Source organism: Thunnus maccoyii, chromosome 20 (genome assembly GCF_910596095.1).
Source record: "Thunnus maccoyii chromosome 20, fThuMac1.1, whole genome shotgun sequence".
In the NCBI taxonomy this organism is placed as follows: Eukaryota; Metazoa; Chordata; class Actinopteri; order Scombriformes; family Scombridae; genus Thunnus; species Thunnus maccoyii.
In genome coordinates, this window is record NC_056552.1 from 6,985,039 (window position 1) to 6,998,124 (window position 13,086).

The following is a 13,086-nucleotide window of genomic DNA, read 5'->3' on the forward strand; positions in this document are numbered from 1 at the left end:
ATCATATCAACATCCAATGAAATAGGTGCTGTGTCCCAATTAGTATACCTCTAGTATGCATACAGGCTTTTTTGAGTGTACTTAATTTTGTTGCTTTTTCATTTTTTTACAAAATACTCAGAACATTTTTAGAATTACAGTGCGACTGGGACAAAAGTGGACCAGGGCTGCCATAAATACATTTTCATTATTGATCAATTAAAGTATATTTGCAAATAATCCATTAGGTGTTCAGTTTGTAAAATGTCAAAAAATAAAGAAAAATGCTCATCGAAAGTTCCCAAAGCCCAAAGTGATGTCTCCACATGGCTTGTTTTCTTCCACCGACAGTTCACATCCGACTATATTAACTTTACAATGACATAAAACAGAAGAATCCTTGCATTTGACAAGCTTGAAGCAGCAGCAATTTATTGAGCATTTTTGCTCAATAAATGATTAAAGGATTAATGAATTTCTACTTGAGGGAAAAAAAAATTGTCATTAATTAATTTTCTACAATTCATTTCAGCCTTAAGCTGATTTGTGGAAAATACTTGAACTTCCTGGAAAACAGTGAATCTTTACTGGTGACCTCATCCAGAACTGGCTGGTGTGAACATAATACAATCAAACCAATAAAGCCATAACAAATTTTAATGTCCTATCAAATTAAAACAGCCTTTCTGTATTTAACTTATATTCCACTGGTTTACACTTTGTGATCCTTCACTGCATTATTGTAGCTCTCCTAAAATCCAGTTTCAATAGGAATTATGTAATATTAGGGAGAAAATAGGCCATTTCATGGTGTCTGTAAAAGTACCTGACAACAGTTTATATTTATGACTCAGGTTTATAATTTGGAATACCTTTAACTGCTAGTTGTAATACTATATCCTTGCTGTGTTAACGTTTCCTGTGTGACTGTGACTTCTGATTAAAAGAAAAGGGAAATAAAATAACTATCATCTTGTAAGAAAAACACAAAATCAATTTGGCTTGACGTCTCTCCTCTGATGCATTAGCTGAATTTCAGCTTGTGTATCATCAACACACAACGCTGTCTTCTGCTTACATCCACCTCTCTCCATTTCTTTTTTTATAGCCCTGTCTCCCTGATGCGTCTCTTCATCTCCCAGCCTGAATTAAATACGACAGCCTCAAACACACACACACACACAAACATAATAATGTGCCTCGGTGACATCCATGCTCCCAGAGGTAACACAATACTTTTATGGATAATATTGTCTTTTAGCCAGCCATTAAAGGCCTACTGGAAAAGGGAGTGGCTTTATAACTCTAAGTGCTCCATAACCCTGAATTATAATAGGAAATGAGAACCAGTGGTTACAGAAGATAGTGGTTGGTAAGCGCCAGTGGGTTGCTAATGGAACATAATAATCAGCTGAGAAGTGAGATACAATACATGTAAGTAGATATTTAAATGATTATGGAAATTTTAGATATGGAATAGAAAGAGGGTGTGAGAGTAAGAGACGTGAGATAACCGTTTTCTCTCAGTTATGGTTCATATAATTTCACAGAGCGCGAGGAGACACAAGGGAAGGATCAGAGAGGAGGGACGGTAAAGAAGAAAGCCGCCTGTCTATATTTAGCGACATGTTTATGCTGTGAGATTTGTATGTTACATTCCTCATCGCATCGAGACTATCACGTGTATGTTTGCAGCAGACAAAACAGTAATGTTCTCATGTGCCCGTTCATTGGTTCCCTTCACAGAGGGTGTGAACTTTGACCTCGAAAGCTTTTCACAGATGACTGGTTTGCGTGTGTGTGGTCTTGTGTGTCCTGGCAGATGTAAGTAAACAGAGTAAGTGGCTTTAACTCTTGCGGCGGGGAGACACATGGTCAGTTCACGAGTGCCTGGAGATTATCCAGAATATGAACAGTGATTTTTAATTCACTTGTTTTTATGCACGTCTTGAATTTTTGGATATAATATTTTTATCATATTTGGTAAATATTGAATGAGACTGCTTGTTCTTAACCTTGGAAACAGCAGTTTCTGGAGTCTTCTTCAGCAGATGGAGTTGAAATGTCATAAAATAGCCTATCTCCATGACAACTGAGCAAACTCTGTTTGCAGAGGAAGACTGTAGAAATGCAGTGGAAAGCTACGGAAAAAGCTGCTAAGTGGACCTTGACTCTAGGGTTGCAACTGGGGCTGGGTGATATGGACAAAATCAAATATAACAATATTTTTGACCAAATATATATCAATATTGCAACAATATTGTAGGGATGACTACTGGTGCTTTCACAAAATATTTACACAATGAGATTTTTCAGGTAGAACAGCCTCGTAAAATCAGAAAATTACATCACTTTACTGTAGTCCAGCCTTTAAAACCAGGAAGAGACAACACTTATGTCATATCATGATATTATGATATCCAAAATCTAAGACAATATCTAGTCTCATATCACGATATCGATATAATATCAATATATTGTCCAGCCCTAGATGCATTTTAGCACTTAATATTATTATTAATTAATCTGCTAAATTATTTGTCAATTATCATATCAATAGTTTGGTCTATACAGTGTCAGCCAAAGATGACTTCTTGACTTTTTCTGTGAGATGCCTGATGAAGGTCAGTTGACCTAAACATTATGTAATAAATTCACCATAAGTGCTGACAGTGTGCTGGAACTAAAGATGTCTTCTTTAAAATAACTATTCGTAACACCGATATATTATTATCCTATAAGACAAATAAAACAAGAATTTCTCATATTTAAGAGGCAGAAATCCGCAAATTTTTAAAACATTTTTCCATTAAAAATTCCTTTAAAAATGTATCGATCATCAAATGTTACATAAAAGCTATCAACTTGGCTAAAATGAAAACCGACAAAGTTACACAATGTTTCTTCTTCATGTCATTTTGTGGATAAGCAGCTTTATTCTGCTGCACACCATTAAACACCTTCACTCCATCAAAAAGCCACTAAAATGTAAATAAAAACATCATTATGTGGGCTTGAACATGATTCACATCATAAATGTGCTCAACATGTTGGTGGAAACATTCACTTTGAACCGATCAGTTTGCAATCACACATTCACTTTCATCCATGTTGGTATCACTGGTGTGCCAAGTCCACAAGGTTGTGGCGCTATTGCATCATCGTACAGTACAAAACTCTCAAAAAATAATTATCTTATTCGCCATGGGATGTTTCATTTTCATGTCTATACTATGTGCAACCAGTGGGCCTGTGTGTGCTTGTCTGAGTGGGTGTTATCAACACCAAACACTCCATTCCTAGTAAAAGGCAAACTCTGATAGAGGATGACGGGTGTAAACTGTGCCGGAGACACAGGCAGGTTTTATGGGTTTTATTCTTACTACAAGAGGGTTCCTGTCCTGTTTCCAAATCTGTGTCTCTCACAATGTTCGTCACTAGTTGAAATCAGCCCAAAGCAACGCAACATGTCACAAATCAAAGGATCTACTGTAAATTTGTTCACCGTTTCGATTTCTAACAGTGCTGGTTTCACACGCATGGGCATGACACGACAACATTCAGAGGAATGTGAAACCAAGCATTAATTCGAAAGCAATAATGTTCAATCATGCCTACTTCCATGCTGAGGGAAATACCAAATATGTGGGTTTCACCTACTCATTTCATTGCTGGGGTGTCAATGGGAGAATCTGAGGTTATATCTGTGCCCGACAACAGGCAGACCATGGATTGTCTGTGTTTTCCTTCCAAGTTTGAGTTGCTTTAATGGATTATGACAGTTCTTCTATATGTGCGAATGTGTTCGTGTCTATGTTTTGTCAGCAGAGATCAATCTCAATCGGTGTCAAACCGCCGAGCTTCAGCTATCAGCAGACATGTACTCGATGTTGTCCTCAATATTTGAGGGTAGTCCGTGTGTGTGAGCCTGCAAACATGTCAGGTGCGGTTCTGCGCTGCAGCCTGAGATTTGAGTGTTTCTGAGGGGAGAAAGCGGAAGAGCTGTAACTAACCGTGGCTTTGTAGTGACATGTATGCTGATGTGAGCTAATGGGCCATCGGCTACAATGCACGCAAGAGTTTTAGATACAAGTACACTGTTATGTACTGTAAATCCCCAATCTATGATGTCCAATGCCTTCCAGTAAATCCTGTGTGTGTAATAGACTAGATTTATGATCCTGACAAATCTACTTCTACTTTTGACAAAGCCTGGAGCACAGGTGTGAACTTGTTGCATGCAGCTGCGTGTTATACATGAAGATTGTGAAATCCATAGCAATAAAAATAGCACAGCGTAAACGATCAACTTTCAATTATTTTTATTCAATGGAGAAAGAGCTGATCAGTCAACTTACTCAATACACATATTGTGGCAGTCCTGAGAGCAAAAAAGCATTCAATGTACAGTATGTTTGCTTCATTTGATGAGCCGATGTGCAAACGCCCCAACAAATTAGGTTTCTAGCACTTAACACAAATTAACAAATGAAAGCAGCAATGTCACAACTGTTTTCTCTGTTTCAGCATTATCTCTGTTTTTTTTACTGACTCGAGGAATGTCAATCCACCCACAAGCACCTGATAAGATCAGCGTTTCATGTAAACCATGCCAAGAGAAATCGCTCCTCCAATCTTTTCCTTTTCTCACATTAAGGGCTCTGTTTTGGTGTCTGTGTATGGCGAGGAACTGTGTATCCCTCGCAAACTATCAGATGATGGTTTCTGCATATTAATGACATCTTTGGAGAGAATCTTGATAATGGCCTGCCAAGAGGAAATTAATCTGAATTCGTATTTTGGTTGTCAAGGCAGTGCCATTGCAATAGATGAATCCCCATGGTAACAACCATAAAGTGGCACGATTTTCTCCATGACAACCCCAATAACTGTGAGAATTCTACTGGGTGAAGCGATCAGGGATTTGGAAAGGAAGTTTGGCATCGTCATGTCATAATCAGTAGAGCTACGAGTTTATCTCACACATGCACTGAGTTTGAACTGCTCTCTCAATAAGAGCCAATTTCCAGGACTGACACAGATAACCAGCACTTGCAATAGATACCAGGAGTTGAAGGTTTACAGTTTCACTACTTTCATCTTTGGCGCACACATAAAGCAGGGGTAAAGTTCTTGCCTACCACAGAGACCCAGGGTTAAATTCCCAATAACGGCACCGCCGGCTTACTCGTTCTCTTCAAGAAATTGTTGTGTTTGCGGGTCCAGAACAGTCAGCAAAGGTTCTCATCCTTTGTATCTACAACCAACAATTCAAAACTTAACAGTCTTGTGATTCTACAGTGAGTGAAGCTTTTTTTGTCATCAACTACAAAACAATAGAGGCTTCGACATGGGGCTCCAACGTAAACTGTCCAATGTACACAAGAGATGCATCAGAGCTACTGTATCAAACGTACAGTAATATCACTAACTACGTGTGGATGGGGTGAACGTCCCAAAAGGTCTTTCGGTAAAAGGAAGCAGCTGGCGGCTCCACACATGGGTTTCTATAGTTGCCGTGATTAGGACTGCAATGTGTACAGGAATTGAACATTCAAATTTGAGAGAAAACGGGACAAAAATCTGCAAAAATAAAGAAATATTAATGAATACTTTCAGCTAGGTGTAGTGTTATTTCCCTTTTAACTAAGCAGTCAGACTGGCTTTTTCTGCAACACCCCGTATGAGCACAAATTAACTGTCAGATGAAAAGTTTATCAGACATGCGTAAAGTAAAAGAGGCTCATTTACAGAAGAGAAGGAATCCCTCAGGCGCTCACACACACACACATTTACACACATGAGTATTGAGAAAAAGCAGACACACAAACACCAGTCACAAAGAGACAGACTTTCCATCCTCCCTTGATTTACAATCCGTCTTTGTCTCTGGACCAGCGCACTCACACAATGCTAATGGCAGCAAAAAGGACATGGTTCCACGCCTAAAATGGTCTCATCGCCATCCCCAGTGAGCTGCACGGTGACAGGAGTTGGATCCTGACTCACTGTCTTACCAACAACTTACCTTCCCTACCCCCACTTCAATTTTTTTACACACATACAACCACTGACCCTTTATTTCTCACAAAGTCATCTATCCGGAAAGTTGCGAGACTGAGGGGTCTGGTGTTTCCTGAAGCCTCCAGTGGCTCAATGTTTTGGGCATTTCCACAAATTTAAGATGCTTCTTTGTGGTTTGGTAACATCAATTTATTTAACAGCTTTGGTAGCATCTGGGGCTTTGATTTCCAGCTGTAATGACAGCTCAGAGAAAAATAGGTGTGTCTGTGGTTAATATAGGGCAATGACACATTGCTGGCATATTTTCATGCTGCGTCACATCTGACAAGACAACAACACACACCATTTAATTGTGACATGCACCACCGGGACACACTTGAGTCATTCAAGAAGCAAATATTATTATTAATCAGAGACAGAAATGAAGCAGCAAAACAGAAAAAGGGAGAAAGAGTGTGAGTTAACAGAGAGACGGAGTGAGAATGAGGAAAAGGAAAGGGACTGAGTGGGTCAGTGAGCCTCAGATAAGTGACACCCACTCCAACTAACAATGAGAGGAGAGTAAGGGAGGATAAAAGCTTGGTCACAGCATTATTTACAGCGGGGAAATTTTAAACCGAAATCAATTCATTTTAATGGAATTGCGGAGATCAGTGGATTTTGAGCAGATTCTGCTTGACGTATGTTCAATTTGTGATGAATCTATTCACATGAGCCAGCTGTCACAAGGAAATCTCTGGTTGTCACTGTTAGCAGAGACTCCAGTCTGCAGCGCAGCTCCATATGCTCCACTGCTAAACCATAGAATTACATTAAATAATAACCAAATTAAAGTTTCTGTTTCACTTTTTTCTTTCTATCTCTACACGTAGGCTACATCTCCCTCACTCACCTACACAATATCATTCATACTCATTTCCATCTCTAATATTTGTAATGAGATGGTACCCAGACAGCTCACGTTACAGCTAATCAGGTTCTAGGACAGCAACCCGCATCAAGGAACCCTTTATTGAGAACGTCAATGCACGTTCAGCCCAGAGTGCAGAGTCAGCTGACACACATTGACCCATTCAGACAGATAAAACACAAGGACAGAATACACCCCCCCTACACGAGCACCATAGTGTCAGTCAGTGCCATGATCGTGAATGAAGTGCGTGTATGTGTGTGTGTGTGTGTGTGTGTGTGGAATCTACTAGTCATTACTGTCTACACACTAGTATTTATTCAGTCATCCATTCTTCCGATGCGCAGATGTTCAGACAGTAACAGTAGTAGTAAGGTCTTTTGTCAGTCATGGTACTGCTAACCCACAGTTCAATTTCCATCTAATACAACATTTATTCCAAACCAAGAATCTAATTGAAACCAGAATCTGCTCAAAATGATCTCAAATAAAATGTTTTATTCCTGAAATGTTGTTTCAGCACATTTATTTCATACTATTGAAATATTTTTTTGGGAAAATGGTCGACATAAGTGGATGTAGATGGGTTAAAACATGCAAAAAATATTGCTATGCTCCTTTTAACTTTTCACAATTGAGGAACAGTGTCACAATACTTCTTTACTATCTACAGTAATAAAAGTTTGGACACACTTTCTTTTTCAGGTGAATGGGAAGGTGTGTCCAAACTGGTACTGTAAAGTTTCTTATCCAAACCATGTCTGTTGATCTACCTGAGGCTTCACCTATACTTCAATGGGGATCATTATGGCCCTGCTATAAATGTTGCAAATTACCGCCAAGTGTGTAAAATTGTGCGTCGCTATACATTTTTTTAATATTTACAGTACTAAGACTACAGATGTGAATAAGTCTAGCCACGGTTTATCTGATTTGCATTAAGTGCTGCTACGTTAAGATCTGACGACAGACTGTTTTGAAAGGCTACTCTTTTGGCTAGGAAATTTCTGTAAGCGGTTTAAAAATTATGTAACAGCCTACTTATAAGTATAACTGACTGTTTCAATCACATCACGCTGGACTGGAGCTGCTGTTAGTCCATATTGTAAGTGAGGAAAAATAAGCAAGACACAACTTGCAGGAAACGGGAAGGTAATGTTGACTGTAAAATAAGGCTGCTACACTGCTGCTCTTCTGTGCGTTGTGGTGCTGAGCGGAAAGTTCTGGTAAAGTAACTTTGTAATGCATCTTTTAATTTGCATTTCTCTTTCTTGCCTTGTCCATCTCTCTCTCAGACCTGGTCTCTCTCCTTCTCTGTGTGTCTAATAAAACAAGAGCTGCAGGTTTTATATCTGCTTTTCTAAGAAGTAAATTTCAGACGCAGAGTCAGCTGTCGGAGTGGTCAGTCCACACCTTCCACCCATATTTTGCACTGCTGAACAGGAACAGTATCCCTTTTTTTCCATTTTACCAGCGCAAAACCTCTGTGCGGTCCTAAAGTAAATAAGGACAAACACAATTTGACTGTTTAGTGCCTAAAAAATCCTTATTAAATATCCCCCTCAGACTTCATATACTGACATCTTTCCTTCTATCTGTGAGTCCTTGTCAATAGCTACCATTCAGTTATCATAGCCTCTGCTCTGTCCTACCATAGACTACTGTGTATCTGGCTCAGCTAGCCACAGACTTGCACAAGCGTGCACACACACACACACACACACACACACACACACACACACACACACACACAGACAGACAGACACGAGTGTCCTCATGATAGTTGGCACAGAATACACTGGCATATATCCACAAATGCAAACATAAATTTACACATTCACTGAAGTGCAAATACATGCTAATGCTACTAACCCGACATAACTATTACTGCAATGTCATGTTTGTTTGTGGCTCAGGATATTCAGCATGTGATACAACTAAATCTGCTAACGGGTCATATTCTCCACTGACAAACACTAATAAGTCAGTGACTTGACATTACCTCATCACAACTGAGGTCATGTTTACTCATTCCATTATAATACCCAGCACTGAAAGCCAGTGTGAGTGAATCAGTAAGCTCACTACCCCCATGCAACAATCTGAGTCAGCTGAACTAGACTCTTCTCATTACAATGGGAGCAACTATGAAAAGCTCATGCAGTATAAATTAATACAAAAACTATTGAATGAGCTGACTAGGCTAAGCTTTTGTGTTCTCATGACCTTTCATAGTTGGTATTAATCATTACGTTCCAAATTTTTACTACGTGCATACACCAGTTTATTGCTAAGCTCGGCTGTAACCTCTAAAGTAGAGATACGCTGACATACACCAATGAAAAAAAAAGGCAGAAATGTTACAGCTTCAAATAATTGTTTTGACAGAATTGGTTTACAACTTCTGCATGAGTTCCAACATGACTCATAGTTGGAAAAACAATCTCACCACAAGGTGCACTAGTAGCTGTTCTGGAGCTTTTGATCATATCACACGATCTTCCTCAGCGGAAAAAGTTTGTCTTTTTTAGCCATAACATAGACAACAAGTCCTTAAAATCCTCAGAGAAATGGAAACTCTAACAGCTACAATTTCATAACAACCGGGAAAACTTTGCCTGCTGAAGAAGATTGTGTGATACAAGTGAAAGCTCCAGAACAGCTACTAATGGACATTGTGGGGACATTTTGCCAACTGCTGTTTCCTTGGTCAGGGATGACCTTTTAATCTCGGTAGGTCATAAAGTGGGTTTCATTTTATAATCCAAAAATTTAAAAAAAAATCTCAAAATATCACAAAATATTTTACACTTGGCTGAGATGGAAATGTTGGTGTATTAATAAAATCAGACTTTTATCAGACAGACTTAGCGAATAAATCACAACAGACATGAAGCATGTGACTAAAAAATGGCACTAGACAAAAACCTCGGATATGTGTAGAGCGATGAGGAGACTGTAAAGCTTCACCAATTAATACACAAAACAAACATAAATGACATATTTCCATCATGTTTGCTGCATTGGTTTTCACCATTTGAGGTTTGACCAGCACTCTTTTACGTCACGTTACTTGCTGCGCCCTCTTCCTCCGTAACGGCGCCTGATTGGAAAATTAGCGCCGCGAGCTGTTTATCTTGACGAACCAACTCTTCATATGGTGGATGATGAAAACATGCATTCATTCACATTTTCTTTTACCGATTTTCTGGAAATGTGGTTAAAGTTTGTGCTACATTTGGATGGAAACCTGGTTATAGAGGAGTATTATAAATACAGTGCTACATGTAGTTAATTTTTTATTTTTCCTTTTCAAGTTTCATCTCAGTATTTAGAACATTTAGTCTACCACCAACCCCATGCAACTCTAAATGTGCATATGTGTGTGCATACACTACAGTTAATCGTTACCTAGCATGTGTACTGTACCTAAAAAAAGGAAATTAATTTCACTATTTCTTCCAAAAGCTGGGATGCTGTGCCTTTATTTCCCGTCAGACCACCTTGACCACCAGATACACAGTGCAATCACTGTGTTGTCCATTTGCTTTTGACCAGGACATAGGTGGAGTCTCACTGTGTTTGCTCTGCCACAATAAACCTCCTGCACAGTGTCTTGACAACAGGCAGTTATTACTACAACTGCTGAGAAACTGAACTGCCTTCCATTTCCCATTACAATCTGTGGTCAACCATTAATAGATGGATGAAAGAAACCACAGAGCAGAGCAGCACACAAAAAGGCTGATAGATCAACAGGAGAAGACAGACAGTGTGGCTAAAAGAAAGAGAGAAATCGATCCTTATTATGAGCAATGTGAGCAAAAAAAGATCTTTTAGTAAAATTTCTACATACTGCAAGTCAAAGAACAAGTGGGAATAATGCCAAACCATCTGCATCCTATTGCAAATGTCAAACACACCTTTTATTTTTTGTAAGGACGTATAAGTTCAGGCGACAGAAAAGTCTATGCCTATTCCTGCCATTTCTCTGTTTCTGTACCCATCCCCCCCTTCATATTTCAGGTTTATTTTATATTATCAGGAAGAATGGTAAGCAAAATAGTGTAGCACAAAACTTCATGTTCAATGCAGCTTTTACTAGTTGGCAGCCACAAATGTTTATTACATTTAATGACAAAAGAAACAATAACAACACAAGAAAGTGAAACTAGTACATTCTTGCGATTGGACTTGCAATTCAAGACATGTTCAATGATACTTCCTTGTATAAAACAATGCAGTCCATCAAGTTTTCTGACTGCTAGGCTTGTGTATAAAGATAATTAAATAGGTTATGTTATGATATTATCAGTAAGCCTTTATAGTGTGGAAAAGGAGCTGTGTGACTGACTAATTTTTCTGATGAGAAAGTTCCTATGTACAGCTCACCAGCAGCTTTATTAGGAACACCTGTGTAATCCGACACAACAGCTCTGCCATAAATTCTACTTTTATGAAGCTTATACATTTTCATTATTTGTTGACGTTGTCAGAAAGGTTATAAATCTACTTGATGTTTATTATTGAGGTCATAGTGGGTGGTGGTGGTGTACTGGAGTGCATTATATTGAAAAGTGTTCCTAATATTTTGCCCCCCTAATGTATGTTAATGGAGTGGACAAAATATTAGGAACACCATAGATTTATATATTATTTTTTCCCCACAAAACAACAGAGATCACATTTAAAGATTTTACCCAACTTTCTATACTTGTGAAGTGGAAAGTCTCACATTACTCAGGGTCAATAACTTGACTGTATCATCTGAATGCTAGAAAGGTTCAAGTTTCAGTTTATTCATCCATAAAATCATGGACATTACAACGCTTCCATCCTGATCAACCGATGCTGATTTTATTAAAACATAGGCTATAAATACACAGAATGATGCGTCAGCCAACCAATGTATGACTTTCACTGGAGTGTGTTATGCAGGAAAGGGTGATGATTAACAAAAACTACACATGTTCTGCTGGTTTGGTCATTTCATATGGAACACTGTGACCTTTTTTTTTGCAAAAATTGCATGTTCTAACAGATATTGTAGATAATGATTTAAGTTCAGGGGAAATATAATCCAAGAAAAGATAAAGAATAAAGTAAAGACAGTGTAGCAGAGAGAAATTATCAAACAGACAAACAAGAAGACATAGGATCTGAGCAAACAGGCACACATTTTTATATTTGCAGACTGGCAGTGATAGGTTATTCATTATTTATCAACACTGATAACAGAGGTAACGGGGATAAAAAAAAATTAAAATAAAAAATAAAAAAATTCAAAAATTGAGGTCTGAACCGAACTGTGGATTCGGAGGATCATTACCAAACTAGTACTTTCACTTAAATACTTTAAGTACATTCTGCTCTGAGGATCTGAGTACTTCTTCCACTGACTAACTAACTGTTATCAACATGGGTCATATTACAGTAATTCAGGACACACCTGTGATGAGACAAACTGTAAAATCATTAAGTAATATCTGTGAGAGAAAGTGAACTTGCATGGCTGTTCAGTTTTATGAATGAATCGTTAACTAACCGTTATTTAAGACGTTAATATTACAACATTGGGACACAATACAAAGCTTGTCTTCTGCACTGAAGGGCCAATTTGCATAACAAATGAGACATATAACTGGACTTGTGACGGAGGTTTTTGACTATTTCTCCCTTTTTTCCTAACATAGGAAAACTTTAAGCTGCCAGGAACTTGGCGCTTTTTAAGGAAACAAACATTCTCCCCCCTCCGAGTTTGTATTTTACAATATTATCAATCGACAATACTAAACCGAGAGGTAACTTCTCAAATTAAGCGGCAAAACTTTTATTTGTTTAACAGCAAGGCCGTTAAAAAAGTCCGCTTACCTGCTCTTCGCGGTCACCTGTGGCGGAAGAAGCCATGTTGAAGAAGTGTGCAGCCGCTCCGGGCTCACAGGTAAACTCGATCCCAGGAGTTGACCAACCAAATCCCGGCGCCGACTGTCAGATAGTCGCTATAAAAACGCATAAGATCAGGTGACATCTGCCTACAGCTCCACTGTCTTGACTAGGTGATGGACTTGTGCCTTCAGGTGTCCCAAAGCAGCCCGTGAAGAGCGGTGAAAAAGCGACAGGTCGTCCCGGTGCAAACTCCTGGTGGAGCGGTGTAGTATCCAGCTGCAGCCCGG

The 13,086-nt window shown here is 38.8% G+C and overlaps 1 protein-coding gene across 22 annotated transcripts in view; it reads right to left on the reverse strand.

Annotated features, from left to right (window-relative positions):
- Positions 1-13,063, reverse strand: part of LOC121887276 (ankyrin-3-like) — a 163,207-nt gene extending 150,144 nt beyond the window's left edge. For 11 of the 22 annotated variants that reach the window (XM_042397999.1, XM_042397996.1, XM_042397990.1 and 8 more), the window contains exon 1: positions 12,785-13,059. In XM_042397999.1, coding sequence (XP_042253933.1) covers positions 12,785-12,820 — 36 coding nt within the window. In that variant the 5' untranslated portion in view covers positions 12,821-13,059. Of the gene's footprint in view, positions 1-12,784 lie in introns of all 22 variants that reach the window. The other 11 variants (XM_042397992.1, XM_042397981.1, XM_042397997.1 and 8 more) reach the window with 3 other exon arrangements.
- Positions 13,064-13,086: the final 23 nt, after the last annotated feature.